We start from the raw sequence: 26,018 nt of genomic DNA, 5'->3' as shown, positions 1-26,018 counted from the left end.
TAGAACCCAGTACGTTGTCCTCGATAGTGAGTGTTCATCGGAGGTGAGGGTATCATCTGGAGTGCCCCAGGGAATTGTGGTAGGTCCGCTGTTGTTTTCTATCTACATAAATTATCTTTTGGATAGGGTGGATAGCAATGTGCGGCTGTTTGCTGATGATGCTGTAATGTACGGGGAGATGTCCTCATTGATTGACTGTAGGAGGATACAAGATGACCTGGACAGGATGTGTGAATTGTGTAAAGAATGACAGCTAACTCTTCATATAGATAAATGTAAATTAATGCAGATGAATAGGAAAAAGATCCCTGCAATGTTTCAATACTCCATTAGTAGTGTAGTGCTTGACACAGTCACGTCGATTAAATATTTGGGAGTAACATTGCAGAGCGATATGAAGTGGGACAAGCATGTAAAGGCAGTTGTGGGGAAGGCGGCCAGTCGTCTTCGGTTCATTGGTAGAATTTTGGGAAGATGTGGTTCATCTGTAAAGGAGACCGCTTATAAAACGCTAATATGACCTATTCCTGAGTACTGTTTGAGAGTTTGGGATCCCTATCAGGTCGGATTGAGGGAGGACATAGAAGCAATTCAGAGGCGGGCTGCTAGATTTGTTACTGGTAGGTTTGATCATGACGCGAGTGTTACGGAAATGCTCCAGGAACTCGGGTGGGAGTCTATAGAAGAAAGAAGGCGCTCTTTTCGTGAATAGCTAATGAGGAAATTTAGAGAACCAGCATTTGAGGCTGACTGCAGTACCATTTCACTGCCGGCAACTTACATTTCCCAGAAAGACCACAAAGATAAGATAGGAGAAATTACGGCTCGTACAGAGGCATATAGGCAGTCATTTTTCCCTCGTTCTGTTTCGGAGTGGACTAGGGAGAGAAGATGATAGTTGTGGTAGGAGGTACCCTCCACCACGCACCGTATGGCGGATTGGGGAGTACGTATGTAGATGTAGAGGTCGGATTGTAGCCTATCGCGATTGCTGTTTATCGTATCGCGACATTGCTGCTGGCGTTGGTCGAGATCCAATGGCTGTTAGCAGAGTATGGAATCGGTGGGTTCAGGAGGGTAATACGGAACGGCGTGATGGATCCCAACGGCCTCGTATCACCAGCAGTCGAGATGACAGGCATCATATCCGCATGGCTGTAACGGATCGTGCAGCCACGTCTCGATCCCTGAGTCAACAGATGGGGACGTTTGCAAGACAACAACCATCTGCACGAACAGTTCGACGACGTTTGCACCAGCGTGAACTATCAGCTCGGAGACCATGGCTGAGGTTATCCTTGACGCTGCATGACAGACAGGAGCACCTGTGATGGTGTACTCAACGACGAACCTGGGTGCGCGAATGGCAACACGTCATTATTTCTGTTTACAGAATAATGTTGATCGCATCCGTGTTCGGCGACATCGCGGTGAACGCACTTGGAAGCGTGTATTCGTCATCGCCATACTGGCATATCACCCGGCGTGATGGTATGGGGTTCCATTGGTTACACGTCTAGGTCACCTCTTGTTCGCATTGACAGCACTTTGAACAGTGGACGTTACATTTCAGATGTGTTACGATCCGTGGCTCTACCCTTCATTCGATCCCTGCGAAACCCTACATTTCAGCAGGATAATGCACGCCCGCATGTTGCAGGTCCTGTACGGGCCTTTCTGGACACAGAAAATGTTCGACTGCTGCCCTGGCCAGCACATTCTCCAGTTCTCTTACCAATTGAAAACGTCTGGTCAATGGAGGCCGAGCAACTGGCTCGTCACAATGCGCCAGTCACTACTCTTGATGAACTGTGGTATCGTGTTGAAGCTACATGAGCAGCTGTACCTGTACACGCCATCCAAGCTCTTTTTGACTCAATGCCCAGGCGTATGAAGGCTGTTATTAGAGCAAGACGTGGTTGTTCTGGGTGCTGATTTCTCAGGATCTATGGACCCAAACTGAGTGAAAATGCAATTACATGACAGTTTTAGTATAATGTATTTGTCCAATCAATCTGCATTTCTTCTTGGTGTAGCAATTTTAATGGCCTGCAGTGTATAATCCATAGATCTGGTCTCGCAAGATGCTTTTTCTCCCTGTTACCTAAAGCTATTGCAATCATCTGTGGTTGAGTCACCAGAAACGGCAATTTCTGTGTATGCTAAAGGAAAGCTTCTTAAAGCCTACCAGTTAACCTGCACAAAGATTTTTTAATTTCTGTAGCAATGTATAGAACATCACGGATTGCTTCAAAAAGATATAAGAATATGAGTTTCAAAAGACTATGATTGAAATGGCAGTATTAAAACACTCAGTGCGTGTCTGTTATTGTCGTTCGTGTCGTGTACTCCTATGTGCAAGGTTGTCTACGTTGTGGAACATAAGAATAGGCTTCCGTAATGGGAAGAGCGGAGAGGGAGGGAGAAGCATGAGGGAGCACTTACGTTGCCTTGGATCTGGGCCACAGACCTTTTACTCACTGCATAATTCTCATGCATTTCTCAAAATGATTGCCTGTGATTCCAGAAAACATCAAGTGTAGTCTGTGCTAGTATTACGTTGCCTAGCGTGGCCGGAAGCAGTGTGTTCTTCGAGGTACCATGTAATTTAAATTTGTTTGGTTGCTTGCTGCTACAGGGAAATTGTGTCATTTCTCAGAGGTAGTTTCGGCGTTTCCGGAACAATGTCAAACTAAACCGCTATAATTTTCTCTGTCACCTAGTCGCAGATGTCCTTATCGAATTAAGGTAAATAGCCCGTCGAACACTGAGGTACTTGGTGTCAGTCGACAGTTCCCTCAACAACCCTCTCCTCCCTTACCATCCTAACACAAGAAAGGTTGGAGTGTACTTAGGTGACACCCTCTCCAGTTCCCAATCAGTTACCACTACATAGCTTAAGCAGCTCATTTTACACCGAAGTGCCAAAGAAAATGGTATAGACATGTGTATTCAAATACAGAGATATGTAAACAAGCAGAATACGGCGCAGCGGTCGGCAACGCCTATATAAGACAACGTCTGCCGCAGTTGTTAGATCGGTTACTGCTGCTACAATGGCAGGTTATCAAGATATAAGTGAGTCTGAACGTGGTGTTATAGTCGGCGCACGAGCGATGGGACACAGCGTCTCCGAAGTAACGACGAAGTGGGGATTTTCTCGTATGACCATTTCACGGGTGTACCGTAAATATCAGGAATCCGGTAAAACATCAGATCTCTAAGATCTCTGCGGCCGGAAAAAGATCTTACAAGAACAGGACCAACGACGGCTGAAGAGAATCGTTCAACGTGACAGAAGTGCAACACTTCCGCATATTGCTGCAGACTTCAGTGCTGGGTCATCAACAGGTGTCAGCGTGTGAACCATTCAACGAAACATCATCTACATGGGCTTTCGGAGCCGAAGGCCTACTCGTGTACCCTTCATGACTGCACGACACTAAGCTTTGCGCCTCGTCTGGGTCCATGAACACCAAGACTGGATTGTTGATGACTGGAAACATGTTGCCTGGCCGGACGAGACTCGTTTCAAATTGTATAGAGCGGATGGACGTGTACGGGTATCGAGATATCCTCATGAATCCATGGACCCTGCGTGTCAGCAGGGGACTGTTCAAGCTCGTGGAGGCTGTATAATGGTGTGGGGTGTGTGCAGTTGGTGTGACCCCTGATAGGTCTAGATACGACTCCTATAGGTGACACCTATGTAAGCATCCTGTCTGATCATCAGCATCCATTCGCGTCCATTGTACACTCCGACGGACTTGGGCAATTCCAGCTACAGAGTCGTTCCAGGAACACTCTTCTGATGGTCACCAGATTCTCCAGACATGAACATTATTGAGCATATGTGGGCTGCCTTGGAAGGTGCTTTTCAGAAGAGATATCCATCCCCTCGTAGCCGTATGGCTTTATGGGAAAGCCCTTCTGTCAGTTCCCTCCAGCACTACTTCGGACATTAGACGAGTCCATGCCACGTCATGTTGCGGCACTTCTGAGTGGCACGTGTACGAGTTTCTACGGCTGTTCAGTGAATATACTAACAGTGCTAATCTATACTTTACTTACGAACCCAGACGTGTCTTTCGGAATTAAAACATGTCTTTTTCTCAACTAAAAGTGAAAATCAAAACAGCCGAATGTTTCATCAAGTACGGAGATAGATAGTCCCCAGGAGTTGGGACTATTTCTGACTCGATTAAGTAACACCACTCAGCATGCAGAGGTGGCATCGCAGAACTCTATAGCTCAGCGACAGGGCTGGTCAATGACTTGTGAAACTGACGACTGTCTGAGGCATAACATATACTTTTGTAAATTTGTTATTGAATCTTTCCAACTTCTACTTCAAGTATAAACCAGAACGAAGATACAGACAAGGGGTTTGGCAGCTTATGCTACAAACCATTGACAAACATTCTCTGCTGGACAGAGAAGAGGAAGGTTCTGCATTCTTTGAAAATGCAACAGATGCATGAAGTTAATTACCTCCATGTGGAATTGCAGGCTGTATCACATGCTGTGGCCGTGTGTAGGGAGCTGAAGCGTCTTCGACAGTCGGCGGAATACATTGTTCATGGTCAGGCATATTAGCTAATATGGGTGTACCTTGATCCGACATTTTAGTTCTGTGGGTTCCTTCTCAGCAACACCAGGACCAAGAACAGTGTCTCATGAAATCTTCTTGGGCTATCAGCTGGCGTAGTGTTGTCGCAAGGCTGTCGTTGACCAGGAACGTCTGCCTACCAAGGTACAGTATATACGCGAAACCCTTTGCAAGATCCGCTACTCGAGAGACACAAAAAAGGTGGTTTCTCCAACCGAGAAATAAGAAGAAAGAAAACAATACTGAAGAAGAAACGAAGCGCCTGGCATTGCTTCCGTGCGCAGAGCCGCCCACAGTCAAATAATGGAGAAGCGTAACATAAGAAATTATTCACCGCTCAACGATTAAAATGAAGAATATGCTTGGGTCACTCAAACGGCGGCTTCGGGGACCTGGTGCCAGCGGCTTCAGTTGTGTGTGTCCCAGACTCAGCGATGCGTCTTCGAGCGCTGTTCGGAACATGTGAGAAGCGTTCGCCTCGCCCAAACGGACAAGTCTGTAGTGGCACAGCCCAGCATTAACAAAGGAAGCCCGTTTGTCTCTGAACAGAAAAAAGTGCTGTGGTGCACCAAGGAGGTCTGCGATTCGGTCATGAAAGAGGCGGTGGAAATACGAGTAGAAGAGGGTGTTGCACTTGGAGGAGAGTGTACCTAGCAACATGTGAGATATCGTGGTCAGTGTTCCTACCTTGTAACAGATTTCAGACTCACATGAAGGAACGTGCACTAGGGACCGCCATAAGCAGTTTTAGGCATTTTTTACTGTTTTTGTTGTTTTGTGACTTGAGGTTCCCAAAAGGTTACGAGTTGAAGTGTTGGGTAATATGACAAAGCTTTTGTAACCTATTGGTAATTGTTCAGATGGAGAGTTTTATGGTGAATAAAAAATGGTTCAAATGGCTCTGAGCACTATGGGACTCAACATCTGAGGTCATCAGTCCCCTAGAACTTAGAACTGCTTAAACCTAACTAACCTAAGGACATCACACACATCCATGCCCGAGGCAGGATTCGAACCTGCGACCGTAGCAGTCACGCGGTTCCGGACTGAAGTGCCTAAAACCGCATGGCCACCGCGACCGGCGGTGAATAAAATTTTGTGTATTTTTAAAAGTAGTTACATAACTTGTAGACTGATAAGCCTTATTTCGTGAGTCATGCATCAACTTGCACGTTGAAACGGAAGGTATTCTATGATATTTACAGATTAACTGAGGTTTTCTTATGTCTAAACAATTTTCGGTTTCTTGTGGATGAAAATTTGTGATACTTGGCAACAGCTTCTCTTTCAAAACATTTTTACTTATAACTGGTTTCTGATAACACTTCTTCTTAATTTGGTTTCACTTGCGTGCTGTCTATGTATAGTGGACTAATAGAGGATAGATGGTAAGCTGTTGTGGAAAGCCCATGTCCAGGATCTTGTTCAGAAACTAAATGTTGCTTTATTTACCATTAAAACAGTATCTGAAATAAGTGACAGTTCAACACGAAAAGTAGTCTATTTCGCATATTTTCATTCGCTTATGTCGTATGGTATTATATTTTGGGGTAATTCTTCTGATTGAAAAAGGGTATTTTTGGCTCAAAAACGGGCTGTTCGAGCTATATGTGGTGTAAGTTCGAGAACCTCTTGTCGACCCCTATTCAATAGTCTGGGAATTCTGACATTGCCCTCACAGTATATATTTTCTTTAATGTCGTTTGTTGTTAGCAATAGTAGCGTATTCCCAAGAGTTAGCAGCTTTCACTCAGTTAATACTAGGCAGAAATCAAATCTGCAAGTGGAATGCACTTCCTTGGCTCTTGTGCAGAAAGGAGTGCAGTATTCTGCTGCATCCATTTTCAATAAGCTACCACAAGAACTGAAAAATCTTAGCAGTAGCCCAAACTCTATTAAGTCTAAACTGAAGAGTTTCCTCATGGCTCACTCCTTCTATTCTGTCGAGGAGCTCCTGGAAGAGCTAAAGAATTAAGCAAATTCCAGTGTTACATTGTTGATTTTCTTTATTTAAACTTACGACTTGTCGCCTGAATATGTTTTTCTATATTTCTTTTTATCTGTTTCTACTATCGTGTTATAATTTCATGTATTGACTCGTTCCATGACCATGGAGACTTCTCCTTAATTTGGTCCCACGGAACAATAAATAAATAAATAACGTAGCTCACAGACTATTAAATGCAGTACTGACAATGTTTTCTCGAGTGCAACACTTTTAAAGTTAAAGAGGGTATTTGTTCCTAGGTACCTGACCATGTTGTACCTGGGAGCAGTTTTCACATCTGGAAAAACTTTAGACCTACAGAGAAATTTTTGTAATTTCACAAAAAAGATTGTAACACACTGAAAGTGAACGACATCAATACAAAATGAAATGAGAAAATATATTGAACTTCTGTGACATGGATAATTAGACACAAGAGCTGGAAAGTCTTTCAAGGTATAATTCTCTCCCTTTAACAGCTACCTTGTCAACTGGGACTGCGGTTTACAGTTTATATCCTTGTGGAATGCGGCGTTAGTAAAAATACATCAGAAGTGCTCTCATAAAAGGAGCAGAGGAAATGGGCGGAATAGTGAGACAGCACCAGAACTCCAACCCCGGTCCGAACCCCCCACCCACCTCACCGACTCCCCTCCTTCCACGCCCCCACCCCCCCCAACCCCCTCGTCGGCCGCAACACTCCTCTGGAGTCATACGAATGCCCCACCTGTTGCTTCCCCGACAAAGGAGTCTGTGGTCCAGTGGCTATAAAGGAGCGAACTGGACATGAAATCAACTTTCTCGTGAAAATGAGCAGGTAACTCGTCGAAACGTTGCGTCAACAAGACGCAACTACTCTTCTAATAACACGGTTTGCAGACACAGAAGCCATATACGGGGTGAAACTTCAGAGACGAATTCCTGACTTGAAATGGAGGAAAGCAGGTCTTACGAACGCGTGTCCGGAAGCGTATCGCTGCCACGGTAGATGACGCTGACGAATGGGAGTTCCTCTGACCCCATACCGTGCGTTACTCGTGTGTTGCAGGCTATGTGATAGACGCAGCGTACTGTAAGCTGCAGAATGGCCCGGTATTCATGTCGGGAATAAGCAGAGATGGTGTTTGTGTACGGTCAAGCAGATGGAAACGGTCTAGAAGCAGCACGGCGGCCGAGCTTTCTAGGCGCTTCAGTCCGGAAGCGCGCTGCTGCTGCGGTAGCAGGTTCGAATCCTGCCTCGGGCATGGATGCGTGTGATGTCCTTAGGTTAGTTAGGGGAGTGATGACCTCAGATGTTAAGTCCCATAGGGCTTAGAGCCATTTTGAGCAGCACGGCAGTACCAAAACGAGTACCCTCACAGACACCAACAACATCGCACAACGTTTCAAGCCCTTTTTGGGCGACTTTGTGGTCATGGGTCCTTTCAGACAGACGAACGTGCAGGGAGGCGGCTGGCGGACTGTGCGTACACCAGATACGGAGGATCGGGTTCTACGGGATACTGAGACGAGCGCTAGTACAAGCTCCAGACAAGTGGCCCGCCAACGTGGTGTAAGCAAAAGTACAATTACGTGTATCTTGCATGACATCCGCTACTATCCCTATCACCTGCGCCGGCGGGTGTGGCCGAGTGGTTCTAGGCGCTTCAGTCTGGAACCGCGCGACCGCTACGGTCGCAGGCTCGAATCCTGCCCGGGCATGGATGTGTGTGTTGTCCTTAGGTTAGTTTTGGTTTAAGTAGTTCTAAGTTCTAGGGGACTGATGACCTCAGATGTTAAGTCCCATAGTGCTCAGAGCCATTTTGAACCTATCACCTGCAACTAGTGCAAGGATTATCAGCAGCGGATTTTCGTGTACGGGAAGGATTTTGTGATAGTTTTTGCACCGGACCGTCATAATTATGGGATTTCTGCCAGCAGTCCTCCTTACCGACCTTACCGATAAAGCAACCTTTACCAGAACTGGCGTTGTCAACCTACATATTCGTTATCTGCGGGCTACGGACACGGTACGTTGTCAGATGAACTTTCATTCGTCAGCGCCATCTACGGTGGCATCGACGCATTTCTGGCCCATGTTCATAGGACCTTTTCTCCTCCATTTTCAGTCAGGAATGCGTCCCTGTAGTTTGTCGCTTTTAATAATGTTCACCCTGTATACCGCTGTATGTACCTGCAAAATTATATGGTTGTACGACACATAGTTAAAGAGATATGACTTCATAAACATAAAGCTGCGTGAAAACTAAACCGCAGGGCGAAATTCGCTTGATATACAGGTGAAGTATGTTAACTATACGTGACATGTACGTACGCGGGCAAAGACACGGATAAAAAGTTCCTCCTAAACCTCTGGATCGATTTCAACCAAGCTTGATGCACATATTACTAATTATCTGGAATTCCGGGCGGGAAGGAGCGCCGGGTCCCCGACACAAATCCGCCTGGCGGATTTGTGTCGAGGTCCGGCGAACCGGTCAGTCTGCGGCTGCTTTTTAGGCGGTTTTCCATCTGGTTCGGCGAATGCGGGCTGGTTACCCTTATTCCGCCTCAGTTACACTACGAGGTGCATTCAAGTTCTAAGGCCTCCGATTTTTTTCTCCATACTGGAAAGAGATAGAAACATGCGCATTGTTTTAAAATGAAGCCGCGTTCATTGTCAATACGTCCCAGAGATGGCAGCACCGTACGGCAGATGGAATTTTACCGCCAGCGGCGAGAATGAGAACTGTTTTAAATACTTAAAATGGCGACTTTTTCCTTACTTGAACAGCGTGCAATCATTCGTTTTCTGAATTTGCGTGGTGTGAAACCAATTGAAATTCATCGACAGTTGAAGGAGACATGTGGTGATGGAGTTATGGATGTGTCGAAGGTGCGTTTGTGGGTGCGACAGTTTAATGAAGGCAGAACATCGTGTGACAACAAACCGAGACAACCTCGGACTCGCACAAGCCGGTCTGACAACATGATCGAGAAAGTGTAGAGAATTGTTTTGGGGGACCGCCGAATGACTGTTGAACAGATCGCCTCCAGAGTTGGCATTTCTGTGGGTTCTGTGCACACAATCCTGCATGACGACCTGAAAATGCGAAAAGTGTCATCCAGGTGGGTGCCACGAATGTTGACGGACGACCACATGGCTGCCCGTGTAGCATGTTGCCAAGCAATGTTGACGCGCAACGACAGCATGAATGGGACTTTCTTTACGTCGGTTGTGACAATGGATGGGACGTGGATGCCATTTTTCAATCCAGAAACAAAGCGGCAGTCAGCTCAATGGAAGCACACAGATTCACCGCCATCAAAAAAATTTCGGGTAACCGCCAGTGCTGAAAAAATGATGGTGTCCATGTTCTGGGACAGCGAGGGCGTAATCCTTACCCATTGCGTTCCAAAGGGTACTACGGTAACAGGTGCATCCTACGAAAACGTTTTGAAGAACAAATTCCTTCCTGCACTGCAACAAAAACGCCAGGGAAGGGCTGCGCCTGTGCTGTTTCACCAAGACAACGCACCCGCACATCGAGCTAACGTTACGCAACAGTTTCTTCGTGATAACAACTTTGAAGTGATTCCTCATGCTTCCTACTCACCCGACCTGGCTCCTAGTGACTTTTGGCTTTTCCCAACAATGAAAGACACTCTCCGTGGCCGCACATTCACGAGCCGTGCTGCTATTGCCTCAGCGATTTTCCAGTGGTCAATACAGACTCCTAAAGAAGCCTTAGCCGCTCCCATGGAACCATGGCATCAACGTTGTGAAAAATGTGTACGCCTGCAGGGCGATTACGTGGAGAAGTAACGCCAGTTTCATCGATTTCGGGTGAGTAGTTAATTAGAAAAAAAAATCGGAGGCCTTAGAACTTGAATGCACCTCGTATGTCGGCGATTGCTGCGCAAACAAGTTCTCCACGTACGCGTGCACCACCATTACTCTACCACGCAAACATAGGGGTTACACTCGTCTGGTGTGAGACGTTCCCTGGGGGGGGTCCACCGCACAATAACACTGGGTTCGGTGTGGGGCGGTGGAGGGGTGAAGTGGACTGCGGTAGTCGTCGTGGGGTTGAGAACCACTGCGGCTGCGGAGGGGACAGAGCCTCTCCGTCGTTTCTAAGTCCCCGGTTAACATACAATACAACTATTTGGAAAGATAATACTTTCAGGGGTAAGAACCAGCGAGAGCTTATTGGGGGAGGAGGAGGTGATAACGTGGCGAAAGAGGAGGGAGGAGGAAGTGGGCAGAGAGAGGGAGGAAATGGACAGAGAAATAACAGAGGAGGAGATGGACAGGAGGAAGAGATGAACTGGCAGAGAGAGGAAACGGTGGAGATGGAGAGAAAGAGAGAAGTTGGGGAAGATCGACAGAGACAGAGGCAGCAGATGAGCAGACAACCATATAGGTGGGTCAACCACAGCTGTGAGTATTCATCTTGGGTATTAATAATCACCTAAACTGTATTTTGGTCCTTTATTACTCTACCATTACGGGCTTCGTCACGTTAAAGCCACATCTTCACGTGACATCTCTATAACAATGAATCCAGAAGGAATAACAACCTTGACACATACACTGGTATGGTAAATTGTTTTAAGATTTTAAAAAACATTAAAAAAACTTTTTTTCCCAACATTCGTTGTCTGTCAAATACAAAATACCGCTAAAAGACGGTATGTCATGGATTAAAAACTGCCAAATTCCAATACAGTGGATGGGTCCAAAACAAATCGCATCATAGTGATCTATTGGTAAAATGATTCAAATGGCTCAGAGCACTATGGGACTTAACTTCTGAGGTCATCAGTCCCCTAGAACTTAAAACTACTTAAACCTAACTAACCTAAGGACATCACACAAATCCATGCCCGCGGCAGGATTCGAATCTGTGACCGTTGCGGTAGTGCGCTTCCAGACTGTTGCGCCTAGAACCGCTTTGCCACCCCGGCCGGCTCTATTGGTAAGAAGAAAACAAATGAATACAATTAAGACCTGATTCTGGACCATAATGAAAAAGCAAGAAGTGGTTGCCACACCTTGGAGGGCTGCTCTAACTAGACAAAATCGTCAAGTAAATAGCTAATGAGGGAAAAACAGAATCTGAGAAACGCACTTACCGCTTCTCCAATCTATATGGAACCGCGAGCAGGGCACGCGGCCGCGTGCTCTGTTATTGTATACTGACGCAAAAGGTAAACAGCTTGCTACGAACGCCTCACGCATGAGCTGGTGAAGCGCGGGCTCGACCGAATGATTAGTGGTCTTTTGGTGATTACACGAGTCGTGAATGAAAACAAGGAATATTGGGACACAAAGTATAGGAACTTGTTTTAACCATCTGTAGAATATCAATATAGTAGTGACAGCTCACATTTTTCGTTAATGACGCCCCTACGTTATGTTAAAACTAGAGTGTAAAAGAGGGCCGCGCGGGATTAGCAGAGCGGTCTGAGGCGCTGCAGTCATGGATTGTGCGGCTGGTCCCGGCGGAGCTTCGAGTCCTCCCTCGGGCATGGGTGTGTGTGTTTGTCCTTAGGATAATTCAGGTTAAGTAGTGTGTAAGCTTAGGGACTGATGACCTTAGCAGTTAAGTCCCATAAGATTTATCACACATTTGAACGTTTTGAACATCTGTAAAAGAGGAACATCACGTGCATATAAGCTAGGGCAACGAAAATGATGTGCCGGCCGAGTCCACTTAACACTTTAAAATATTTTTGAATAAATTAAAATTCTAAAAATTATGTTTCGTAAAAATGCTTTAAAAATTCTTCATTTTGACAGTTAAAATAATCCAAGACTGTAGGGAATTTTGATATTTAGTAACAGTCACTGAAATTTAAGGAAATTTACAAAACCTTTAAATACATACTTGTAAGGAAGACGTGAGAAACCTAAGTCAATAAGGCAGATGCGTAGGAGGGGGGAGGTGACGCGAGGTGAGGAAAATAGAAAGGGTGAGGAGGAACAAAGGGACTGGGTGATGAAAGTACAGATTATTGCGTCCAGCTAACTTAGGCAGTCGGAATTTTCCAAAATACTACGATGCGTCAACTCCGTTTGTCCAATATTGAAATTTGGCAGTCTTTAATCCGTGAAATACCATATTTTAGCTGTAATTTGCATTTGACAGACAACGAATGTTGGAAAAAAAGATTCCGAGCTTTTCCTCTCTAATGTTTTAATCATGTGGGTAATAACATTTGCATATTCTCATGTAGAAGTTTTTTAATATTTTTTTAAAATCTTAAAACAATTTACCATACCAGTGTATGTGTCAGGGTTGTTATTCCTTTCGGATTTATTGTTATACAGATATCACCTGAAGCTGTGGCCAAAACGTCACGAAACCGGTAGTGATACAGTAATAAAGGACCAAAATACAACTGAAGTGATTGTTCATACCCAAGATGAACAGAGAGAAGGTGAGGAAGAGAAGGACAAGGAGAGAAGAGGAGGGAGTAGACGTGATGGACGGACTGAGGGGGAAGGAGGAGGTGGAGTAATAGCAAACTGGATTAAATACGTGCCTGGGCAATACTGAGCTAGTGTCAAATCTTCAAGCAATATATCATCATTGAGGATACAATGCATCAGCAGATTGACTTTTAAGAGGAGGCTAGAAGGTCGTAATGTAGCCAGTATGAAGAACCGACAAAACAGATTGGTGCACAGTGGCAGACTCGGTGGTGCGTGGCACTCACCGCTCGCTCCTCCGGCGTCTTGTGTTCGTATCCGCCGACGGGGTCGTCGGTGATGTAGAACGGGTGGTAGCGCGCCGGCGTCTCAGGATCGAGTCCGCCCTCCACCACGAACGTGTACGTCTTGCCGCGCACCACGTTGATCTCGGGGATCAGCAGACCGTTGATGTACCACGAGATGCCCCAGCCGACGTGGCCTGCGAATATCAGGTCCGCTTACTGAGTAGCACAAGGCACACACTTTGTAATCTCAGGAACAGACAAATCATTAGGCGCCAACGGCAGGTTCGTTATACACTACTGGCCACTAAAACGGCTACACCAAGAAGAAATGCAGAACCGGTATTCATTGGGCAAATATATTATACTAGAACTGACATGTGATTACCTTTTTACGCAATTTCGGTGCATGGATCCTGAGAAATCAGCACCGAGAACAACCACTTCTAACCGTAATAACGACCTTGATACGCCTGGGCATTGAGTCAAACAGAGCTTCGATGGCATGTACAGGTACAGCTGCCCACGCAGCTTCAACACGATACCACAGTTCATCAAGAGTAGTGACTGGCGTATTGTGACGAGCCAGTTGCTCGGCCACCATTGACCATTCGTTTTCACTTGGTGAGAGATCTGGAGAATGAGCTGGCCAGGGCAGTAGTCGAACGTTTTCTGTATCCAGAAAGGCCAGTACAGGACCTACAACATGCGATCGTGCATTATCCTACTGAATTGTAGGGTTTCGCAGGGATCGAATGAAGGGTAGAGCCACGGGTCGTAACACATCTGAAATGTAACGTCACTGTTCAAAGTGCCGTCATTGCGTACAAGAGGTGCCCGATACGTGTAACCAATGGCACACCATACCATCACGCCGGGTGATACCCAGTATGGCGATGACGAATACACGCTTCCAATGTGTGTTCACCGCGATGTCGCTAAACACGGATGCTACCATCATGATGCTGTAAACAGAACCTGGATTCATCCCAGAAAATGACATTTCGCCATTCGTGCACCCAGGTTCGTCGTTGAGTACACCATCGAAGGTGCTCCTGTCTGTGATGCTGCGTAAAGGGTAACCGCAGCCATGGTCTCCGAGCTGATAGTCCATGCTGCTGCAAACGTCGTCGAACTGTTCGTGCAGATGGTTGTTGTCTTGCAAACGTCCCCATCTGTTGACTCAGGGATTTAGACGTGGCTACACGATCCGTTACAGCCATGCGGATAAGATGCCTGTCATCTCGACTGCTAGTGATACGAGGCCGTTGAGATCCAGCACGACGTTCCGTATTGCCCTTCTGAACCCATCGATTCCATATTCCGCTAACAGTAATTGGATCTTGACCAACGCGAGCAGCAATGCCGCGATACGATAAACCGCAATCGTGATAGGCCACAATCCGACCTTTATCAATGTCGTAAACGTGATGGTACGCATTTCTCCTCCTTACACGAGGCTTCACAACAACGTTTCACCAGGCAACGGCGGTCAACTGCTGTTTGTGTATGAGGTGCATTTCAAAAATAGCGCCCGATTCGCTAAAAAGTTCGCAAGAGATACATCCCAAAACCTTATAATAACGGCGATACACAATCGGATCAAAAGTATCCGGACACCTATTAGTGGACATTAATATGGAGTGTGTCCTCCTTTCGCCTTCATGACAACTTGAACTCTGCTGGGGACACTTTCAATGAGGTGTCTGAATACAGGTGGAAGAATGGCAGCGCACTCATCCACAAGAGCTGAAATCAGAGAAAACAGTCTTATTAATTATACGCTGGAGCTCGCAGCGTAATCGACGTTCTAAGTCATCCAAAAGGTGTTCTGTTGGGTTCAGGTCTGGACTTTGGGAGGCCGTGAGATTTCAGAAATATTATTGCCTACAAATAATTTGCATAACGCAGGCTGCTTTACGATAGGGTGCATTGTCATGTTGACACAATAATCATCGTCTCCGAACTGTTCCACTACTGTATGCAGAGCACAATTCTGCCAAATGTTTTCATGTCCTTCCCTATTTACCGTTTTCTTAAGCACAATAAGGGGACGACACCATAACCACGAAGGTCACCCCCATACAGTAACACCAGAGTCTCTGTACTTCACTGCTGGCTCTACACGTAATGACAGGTAATGTTTTCCAGGCATTCGCTAAATCCAAACCTTTCCAACGGATCGTCACAGGGTACGGCGTGATTCAGCACCCGAAATCACTCGTTTCCAGACCCCCACTGTCCAAAAACATCGCTCTTTATACCACCTCAAGCTTCGCTTAGCTTTACTGCAGCAATGTGTGCTTCATGAGGAGATGCTCGACCACTGTATTCTATTCCTTTTAACTCCCTGTGCAAAGTCGGTATGCTGGTTACACTGCTGATAGTACATTGGAACTCACGTGTGACTCTTCCTCTGATTGCATGCGATATTTCACAAGCATATTCCATGATGTTCAACAGTCCCCGTCCGTTGATATGTGTGGTCTGTGCAGTCTTGGTTTAGCTTTTGTTGTTCCTCCCTGTTTCCACTTCACAATCACAGCACCAACAGCCTACGTGGGCAGTTTTATAAGGGTTCAAATGCTCCTGACAGATTTGTGACTCAGGTGACAACCTGTGACTACTCCACGTTCGAAGTCACTGAGCTCTCTTTACCGGTCCATCTTGATGTGACTGCTTTTCTGATGACAACACAATACTTTCTACCTTCTTCTGTACTAGTAGGTCTGCGTCTTGTTAGGTCTAGTGGTCCATTCCGCATTATGTAGGGATGCACAGATACGTCTGATCAGATGGTGTATGTATGTCCCACAACCAATCACAATGTTTAAGGATTAGTAATCTTACGATGTCGCAGCGCATTTCGAGTTAGTAGTGCTCACAACCAGGCATCAATACAAACAAATCTGTTAACTATTATTTACATTATTAATAGACTCATGTTCAGCAAAAAAGAAAACACCTCTAGGACGTTCATACGCACGGGATATGTACATTAGTATGTCCTGCGGAATTGGCTAGCATTAGAACTGCGTCGGCCCGCGGGTTCGAGGTCAACATCGATATCGCGCCGCAACACCGTCTACCGGCAATGGATCACTGTGACACGAGCAGACGTGTACGACGCCTCGCAGAAGTGTGCATGAACCGTGCCCTCATATGAGCGAGTTAGAAAGGTGGCGCATTGTTGACATGAGAGACTGTGATGCATCCATCCGGGAAATTGCTGCTCGTGTGGGACAAAGTGTTTTGGTGCACAAAATGGTTCACAGAGGGCCGCAGTACACGACGAGGTGGGTCAGGCAGCTCCATCCATATCATCCCCTGAGAAGATCGACATCTCATCCAAATAGCAATGCAGGACAGACCCGTGTCCTCCTCGAATCTGGTACAACAGTTGCATAGTGTAACACATCGTACACTAACAGGGATGGCATTGCGTAGCCGTTTATTTCAGTATGGGATAAGTACGCGTCGTCCTTCGCCTACCTTCGAAAAATGTGTAGAATCATGATAGACAGCAATGGTGTTTGGAAGGACGTCACTGGGAACAGGATAGTGTTTTCGGACGAATCGAGGTTCTGTTTGTTTAAAAATGATGTCCGCATTTTGCTTCGCCGCAAACAGGGGGTGCGGCTTGACAGTGACTGCATTCGAACACGAGGTACAGCGCGAAATCAAGACCTGATGGTGTGGGGCGCTAACCACAAATCACAGTGGGACGTGACCAGTGCGACGTACACTCTTTGACATAAAACTCGACCGGCGGCCGGCCGCTGCAGAGGCTAAGTCCGCGCCGATCGCGACATGGGACAAATAAACTGGCCAACTCGCTAATTCTCTAAGTCCGGCTATCTGCACAACATGGCAACACTGGAGACTGCGGCACTTCCTGGAGGAAGTCTTGTCCCACGTGAGACAGAAGGTAGGCCATCTACGCCTGTGGTCTAGCGGTAGCATCCCTTGTGTCTGTCACCACTGCAATAGCATTTAACTGCAGACGTTTTATGACACCGGCGTTAGCAATTCCTTTCCGTTCTGTGAAACCTCAAAAACGATAAATTTTTCTGGTTTAAATGTGATGACCTTAATTGTCATTTCTGATAAACGTTAAATAACCTTTGAATCCAAATGTGCAATGTTCTCTTGACCCTTCATCTCTTTTCTCAACGTGGCTTCCGTCTACTCCCCCTCCCGGATGATGCCCTCCCTCCCTCCATTTATCCCTCCTATCAACTCTGATCCTCACCTCCCCCTTCCTTCCTCTGTCCTTTTTTCTGGGCTCCATCTCCCCCCCCTCCATCCTGTTTTTTCCCTGCCTGCCCTCTCTCTGTCTCCCTTCTCTCCCCCAAGTCCTTTTTCATTTCCCTCCTCTGCCATCCCCCATTCCCTCACCGAGCGAGGTGGCGCAGTGGTTAGCACACTGGACCCGCATTCGGGAGGACGACGGTTCAATCCCGCGTCCAGCTATCCTGATTTAGGTTTTCTGTGATTTCCCTAAATCACTCTAGGCAAATGCCGTGATAGTCCCTTTGAAAGGGCACGGCCGACTTCCTTCCTTGTCCTTCCGTAAACCGATGAGACCGATGACGTCGCTGTTTGGTCTCTTCCCCCAAAACAACCCAACCCAACCCATTCCCTATCACGTCTGCCCTGCCCCCCCTTATGAGTCCTCTCCCTCTGTCGCCCTCCCCTCTTCATTTTTCCTCTCCTCTCCCCTCTTTTTCTTTCCCCTCATCTCTCCAGGTCCCCCCCCCCCCTCCACCTGTCCTTGGCTGTGGTGAGTCATATTTGTGCCAACTTTTTAGTGCAATGTTCCAGTGAGTGTTCAGTGTTGTGCGTCTTTCCAAAGTGTTGCGAACAGAAATCATGCTATCGCTGGGTGTGATTTTTATATCTTTCGCGAACAGAAACCAGACTGTCGCCATGTTTTTTAGTTGTTTATCTATTATTTTACCTGTCTGCTCCCTGCGTTTTTATTAGCATCGCCAAACCTTTGTTTTATGTTACCGCTTTTATCGCCTGCTTTTATTATTTATTATCTTAATTTTTAAAAACAAATTCTGTAGGCTCAAAGCGGCGTACTAAGCTTCGGGGGGGGGGGGGGGGGGGGAATCGAAACTCAATAAAGGAAATAAATAGCGCTCCACAATGTCAGTCTTGACTCTTGAGGAAAACTGCTTGCTATAAGGGTTCCATTTTTACCGACTTTGAAATTTCATTTAAGCAATATACACTCCTGGAAATGGAAAAAAGAACACATTGACAGCGGTGTGTTAGACCCACCATACTTGCTCCGGACACTGCGAGAGGGCTGTACAAGCAATGATCACACGCACGGCACAGCGGACACACCAGGAACCGCGGTGTTGGCCGTCGAATGGCGCTAGCTGCGCGGCATTTGTGCACCGCCGCCGTCAGTGTCAGCCAGTTTGCCGTGGCATACGGAGCTCCATCGCGGTCTATAACACTGGTAGCATGCCGCGACAGCGTGGACGTGAACCGTACGCGCAGTTGACGGACTTTGAGCGAGGGCGTATAGTGGGCAGGCGGGAGGCCGGGTGGACGTACCACTGAATTGCTCAACACGTGGGGCGTGAGGTCTCCACAGTACATCGATGTTGTCGCCAGTGGTCGGCGGAAGGTGCACGTGCCCGTCGACCTGGGACCGGACCGCAGCGACGCACGGATTCACGCCAAGACCGTAGGATCCTACGCAGTGCCGTAGGGGACCGCACCGCCACTTCCCAGCAAATTAGGGACACTGTTGCTCCTGGGGTATCGGCGAGGACCATTCGCAACCGTCTCCATGAAGCTGGGCTACGGTCCTGCACACCGTTAGGCCGTCTTCCGCTCACGCTCCAGCATCGTGCAGCCCGCCTCCAGTGGTGTCGCGACAGGCGTGAATGGAGGGACGAATGGAGACGTGTCGTCTTCAGCGATGAGAGTCGCTTCTGCCTTGGTGCCAATTATGGTCGTATGCGTGTTTGGCGCCGTGCAGGTGAGCGCCACAATCAGGACTGCACACGACCGAGGCACACAGGGCCAACACCCGGCATCATGGTGTGGGGAGCGATCTCCTACACTTGCCGTACACCTCTGGTGATCGTCGAGGGGACACTGAATAGTGCATGGTACATCCAAACCGTCATCGAACCCATCGTTCTTTCATTCCTAGACCGGCAAGGGAACTTGCTGTTCCAAGAGGACAATGCACGTCCGCATATACCCCGTGCCACCCAACGTGCTCTAGAAGGTGTAAGTCAACTACCCTGGCCAGCAAGATCTCCGGATCTGTCCCCCATTGAGCATGTTTGGGACTGGATGAAGCGTCGTCTCACGCGGTCTGCACGTCCAGCACGAACGCTGGTCCAACTGAGGCGCCAGGTGGAAATGGCATGGCAAGCCGTTCCACAGGACTACATCCAGCATCTCTACGATCGTCTCCATGGAAGAATAGCATCCTGCATTGCTGCGAAAGGTGGATATACACTGTACTAGTGCCGACATTGTGCATGCTCTGTTGCCTGTGTCTATGTGCCTGTGGTTCTGTCAGTTTGATCATGTGATGTATCTGACCCCAGGAATGTGTCAATAAAGTTTCCCCTTCCTGGGACAATGAATTCACAGTGTTCTTATTTCAATTTCCAGGAGTGTAGATTTTTGTAATTAAGTCTCACAGATCCGAGGGTGGGGAGGGGGGGGGGGGGCGCAGTGTTGACTGTTTTGCCAGAAACGCTGGACCACCTCGGTACGGCTCTGCGTTGAGTTCTCAAGTCATCTGTGTGGTAGACGCCACTGTCATTTTGCAGCATATGGAAGTGGAACGGTTTCGATGTGGTTGATTACCATCAAAAAGGTAGTGGGGTTATTAGAAGCTGTGCGGGTGTTGCGTCTTACCGGTGATAGCGGAGTAGCCTCGCTTGCCGCCGGTGGGCCCCATCTGCGCGTAGAAGACGCCGTCCTCCGGCTCGTAGCACTGGATGGCCGGGATGTGCCAGGCGTCGGCTACTCGCGCCACGGGCGCCGGCGTGGCTCGCGGGCGGGTCGGCCTCCGGGGCGGCTGCAACACGGAGGCGCAGTCCAGCTGTCTGAGAACACTCGCTGGAGCTGGAGGGAAGCGACTAGGTGCGCCTCCCTCCCACAGCCACGTCGCGGGAGGCAGCAGTAACTAGCGAAGTAACCTACCGACATTCACCATGGTATCGTGATCTGTATCAGGATGTCTAGACGACAATGAGAATCTTTCCTTCTTTCCTGCTCATAATTTGGTCTTATCACAGTTCTTCGTGACCGACTTCTTGGGTAAAAAAAATCTCTCGGTTACAGAGCTGCGGTAATTTGGTGTCCGAATACCAGGTTTTGATGGCCCATTGCCACCTACATCTACTTTCCGCACGCCAACTTAAGAAATGTGTCTCAGGGAAACTCTGGAACCTCTGTAATTTTATCCCTTTCTCTGTTCTATTTGCAACTGTCGGTGAACTTCCGTGTTAGCTCTCATTTCTTTGCTCTTTACGTCGCGGTCATTGCGCAAGGTGTATGTGGGAGGGAGTAATATTCTGTCTAACTCCTTGGAACACACGATGTCGAAACATCAACAATAAACATATCTGTCATGCACAAAGCCTCTCTTATATAATGATGATTCCGATTAACGTTTAAAAACTCCTGAAGGGACGTATTTAATACTGAGAATGTACTTTGATGTAAGACACAGGGGGCTGCAAACGTCGGGAAGTACCACAAAACTGGATCAGAAATATTGAGTATGTGACGTCACCAGATGGCGTGCCTCACCGCACAGGCAACAGTGGAGTCTGTCGGTGTGTCGCACCTATCGTCCCAACCAAAGACAAGTTTTCAGGTCGGTGTGGTTCCGGGCCTACATGCGCGGCTATAGCACGTGTGGCTCAGAAGTTAAAGCGTTGCGTCCGGCAGGTATTATTTTCTTGCACTGTGCATGAATGAATGGTTTCGCTGCTATATGAATTAAAATCCCACGGTGGTTAAAATCCCACGAGCTTTCGACCGAGCTCTCCCTGGCCATTGTCAAGTAGTAAAACTGATTCGTGGGATTTTAACCACCTGACGCGGCTGGAAGCCCGAGAAAATTTTATTAATTCTTGCACTGTGTTGACAATTATGTGTGCCGGCCTGGGTGGTCGAGCGGTTCTAGGCGGTACAGTCTGGAACCGCGCGACCGCTTCGGTCGCAGGTTCGAATCCTGCCTCGGGCATGGATGTGTGTGATGTCCTTAGGATAGTTAAGTCTAAGTAGTTCTAAGTCCTGGGGACTGGTCACCTTAGATGTTAAGTCCCATAGTTCTTAGAGCCATTTGAACCATTTGAACAATTATGTGTCTACATTGAGGTAAGATTTATTACTGTGTTCAAAAGTGGCGTCAAATCGAAAGACTTGCACCCGGCTAGCGGTCTACCAGACGGAAGGCCCTAGTCACACGTCATTTATTTATTTAACTGAAAAGCACAGAACTACAGAAACCGACCGTATTGCGTCACAAGTAATAAGTATAAGCTTCCGAACTGCCAGTAAATGATGTACGTGTTCTCTACAAAATAGTGTCTGTAAACAAATAAAAAATCAAGGGACGAAGGGAAAGACACACCAATTTAGTACAGCTTTTTCTCGGTTACACCGAGAATAGTAATTTTGTAACTTCTACGTGTACAACAGATAACATTTACAAAAGGTGTTCGAAATCAGGCTAGCGGAGCGATGTTAGCACAGCTCTCTACCACCGAGGGTGTGAGCGACAAGCCCAATCGCTGCACGTGTGGCGAGGTATGTCATCTGGTGAAATCACATGTTCAACATTTTTCATCCACTTTTGGGGTATTCCCTGACATTTGCAACCCCCCCCCCTCCCCCCGTGTCCCATACTGAATTACTTTTCTGTATCATCCACGGCGCTTCAGGGGTTTTCAAGTGTTTATAAGAACGATCCCTTTAGTAACTGCCACTCGAGTATGATGAGAATCCCTGTGACGCTCCCGATTTTATTAAGCGAACCCGTGACGAAATGAGCTGCTCTCCTTTGTTTCTTCCCTACTTACTATATTACCGCTTCATGGTACGGAAGAGATGGAAAAGATTCAATAAACAGCTGCATGACTCTTCACGGCTTTGTTTAGTAAGCGTGAAAACTCTCTCAGGGATGATAAACAAATTGCAGTGGCAGTCGTTACACGAAAGCCGTTGCGCAGCACGAAGAGTTATCCTCAAAAAAATTCCAATAGTCACTTTCCAAGATGAGTGATAAAATTTACTGCACTGCCGATCATTCAAAATGGTTCAAATGGCTCTGAGCACCATGGGACTTAACATCTGTGGTCATCAGTCTCCTAGAACTTAGAACTACTTAAACCTAACTAACCTAAGGACATCACACACATCCATGCCGGAGGCAGGATTCGATCCTGCGACCGTAGCGGTCGCGCGGTTCCAGACTGAAGCGCCTAGAACCGCTCAGCCACACTGGCCAGCCCGGTAATTCATTTATTCCTCTTCCAGTACTGGATACGCACAATAAGTAAAATTTGTTATCTGTTATCTTTTCTACTGTTGCAATTTTAATGACCAAACTTCCTACAACATACATTCACCGTAGTATATACACTCCCGGAAATGGAAAAAAGAACACATTGACACCGGTGTGTCAGACCCACCATACTTGCTCCGGACACTGCGAGAGGGCTGTACAAGCAATGATCACATGCACGGCACAGCGGACACACCAGGAACCGCGGTGTTGGCCGTCGAATGGCGCTAGCTGCGCAGCATTTGTGCACCGCCGGCGTCAGTGTCAGCCAGTTTACCGTGGCATACGGAGCTCCATCGCAGTCTTTAACACTGGTAGCATGCCGCGACAGCGTGGACGTGAACCGTATGTGCAGTTGACGGACTTTGAGCGAGGGCGTATAGTGGGCATGTGGGAGGCCGGGTGGACGTACCGCCGAATTGCTCAACACGTGGGGCGTGAGGTCTCCACAGTACATCGATGTTGTCGCCAGTGGTCGGCGGAAGGTGCACGTGCCCGTCGACCTGGGACCGGACCGCAGCGACGCACGGATGCACGCCAAGACCGTAGGATCCTACGCAGTGCCGTAGGGGACCGCACCGCCACTTCCCAGCAAATTAGGGATACTGTTGCTCCTGGGGTATCGGCGAGGACCATTCGCAACCGTCTCCATGAAGCTGGGCTACGGTCCCGCACACCGTTAGGCCGTCTTCCGCTCACGCCCCAAGATCGTGCAGCCCGCCTCAAGTGGTGTCGTGACAGGCGTGAATGGAGGGACGAATGGAGACGTGTCGTCTTCAGCGATGAGAGTCGCTTCTGCCTTGGTGCCAATGATGGTCGTATGCGTGTTTGGCGCCGTGCAGGTGAGCGCCACAATCAGGACTGCATACGACCGAGGCACACAGGGCCAACACCCGGCATCATGGTGTGGGGAGCAATCTCCTACACTGGCCGTACACCTCTGGTGATCGTCGAGGGGACACTGAATAGTGCACGGTACATCCAAACCGTCATCGAACCCATCGTTCTACCATTCCTAGACCGGCAAGGGAACTTGCTGTTCCAACAGGACAATGCACGTCCCCATGTATCCCGTGCCACCCAACGTGCTCTAGAAGGTGGAAGTCAACTACCCTGGCCAGCAAGATCTCCGGATCTGTCCCCCATTGAGCATGTTTGGGACTGGATGAAGCGTCGTCTCACGCGGTCTGCACGTCCAGCACGAACGCTGGTCCAACTGAGGCGCCAGGTGGAAATGGCATGGCAAGCCGTTCCACAGGACTACAACCAGCATCTCTACGATCGTCTCCATGGGAGAATAGGAGCCTGCATTGCTGCGAAAGGTGGATATACACTGTACTAGTTCCGACATTGTGCATGCTCTGTTGCCTGTGTCTATGTGCCTGTGGTTCTGTCAGTGTGATCATGTGATGTATCTGACCCCAGGAATGTGTAAATAAAGTTTCCCCTTCCTGGGACAATTAATTCACGGTGTTCTTATTTCAATTTCCAGGAGTGTATTTTGCCACATACCACCTGCGGATAGCACAGGAAGGAGGCATAATGATGCTGGCACATCATGCACTTTCGCTACAACCCAAACAGTGGCTTGCGGAGTAAATTCGTAGATGTAGTGTCATTGCAAGTGTTAGGAAGGCAGTGGCGAAGAGGATGAGGTTGACGGGGTGGGTGGTGAGAAAGCGGTACAGTGCACTGTGTGTTGATGGGCAGGTGGAATGTGTTGCAAGGGACATGTCCACAATCACAGTTGCAGCCATCGACCTCTACATCTGGAAACATCCAGCAGCTGTTCAGCAAGCCAGATTAGAGGATGTGATCACACTCTAAAATAAAAAATTCTCTCTTGGCTTTCCATTATAATTTGTCTATTATTGAACTCTGGATGCCAAAAGTTTAAAAGCGTTTCATCTGTTTCGAACTTTTTTTTATTAATTTTGTGTTTGTTGGAACACCAATTCCATTAATTAAATTATTCAAAATTAAACATAGTTCTTATTGCCCATTTAGTGTACTACAAAATTTATTTACCTTCACATATTCCTCCTTCGTCCTTTATAAATCGTTTCACACGTTTCTGGAATTATTTTGGTTATTGTGCAATGTAATATTCAAGTGCTGTGTTGTAAACTAGAGCCGGTCGCAGTGGCTGAGCGGTTTTAGGCGCTACAGTCTGGAACCGCGCGACCGCTACGGTCGCAGGATCGAATCCTGCCTCGGGCATGGATGTGTGTGATGTCATTAGGTTAGTTAGCTTTAAGCAGTTCTAAGTTCTAGGGGACTGGATGACCTCAGAAGTTATTTCCCATAGTGCTCAGAGCCATTTGAACCATTTTTTTTTTTTTTTTTTTTTTTTTTTGTAAACTAGAGTAGCTCTCTCATGTATCAAGAAATTGCAGTGTCACATTTTGCCTGTCTTCTGCAGAGAGTAATCCGTGCGGCTCCCCCCCCCCCTCCCCCTCCCCCCATCGGAGGTTCGAGTCCTCCCTCGGGCATGGGTGCGTGTGTTGTCCATAGCGTAAGTTAGTTTATATTAGATTAAGTAGTATGTAGGCCTAGGGACCGATGGCCTCTGCAGTTTGGTCCCATAAGACCTTACCACAAATTTCCAAAATTTTGAAGAGAGTATTCTGTTTTGTAATATTAGAAGCCACTTTCCTGAGAAAATACTGAAATACACTCTCATCCATTCGTGAGTAATTTGTGTGTTAACACTTGACTTCTTCCACTTGCAGCTCTTGTAAAAAATTGTGCTGAATGCTTTTATTATCTCGAAGTAGCACCTAAGGCTCATCCTTTTTTTACGCCGATTTTCTTCCAAATACACACACAGTGCAATTGCGGTAGTCGCAACTGCAGCGCATAATAATAAGTTGTCGTCCACCATCTTGAAACTTGACGAAAAATATGACGACAGTATATATGCCATTTTAGCGCCACATCAAAGATCTTTGTCAAAGAAATTTGACGAATATTTGATCATACTTCTTTGCTAAACAAATATGATAGTACGAGGGTTACTCCAAAAGAAATGCACACTATTTTTGTAAAAATACAGTTTTCATTCTGCGTGTGTAAAAGTCTTACAATGTGTAGATACATCCTTCCCGCTTGTTTTCAAACTTAGTTCAACATGTTCCCGTGAGTGGCGCCGTCAC

General features: G+C 47.3%; 1 protein-coding gene across 1 annotated transcript in view; it reads right to left on the bottom strand.

Moving 5' to 3' along the window:
* LOC126354108 (protein Skeletor, isoforms D/E-like) overlaps positions 1–26,018 on the bottom strand; it is a 291,002-nt gene that overhangs the window by 18,492 nt on the left and 246,492 nt on the right. The window contains exons 11-12 of the mRNA XM_050003501.1: positions 20,202–20,364; positions 13,302–13,495 (exon numbers count right to left, since the gene is read on the bottom strand). Coding sequence (XP_049859458.1) covers positions 13,302–13,495; positions 20,202–20,364 — 357 coding nt within the window. The remainder of the gene's footprint in view (positions 1–13,301; positions 13,496–20,201; positions 20,365–26,018) is intronic.

The sequence above is a fragment of the Schistocerca gregaria genome, chromosome 3 (assembly GCF_023897955.1).
Source record: "Schistocerca gregaria isolate iqSchGreg1 chromosome 3, iqSchGreg1.2, whole genome shotgun sequence".
In the NCBI taxonomy this organism is placed as follows: Eukaryota; Metazoa; Arthropoda; class Insecta; order Orthoptera; family Acrididae; genus Schistocerca; species Schistocerca gregaria.
The sequence above is the reverse complement of the archived record's forward strand: the minus strand, read 5'-3'. Positions and strand labels throughout refer to the sequence as shown.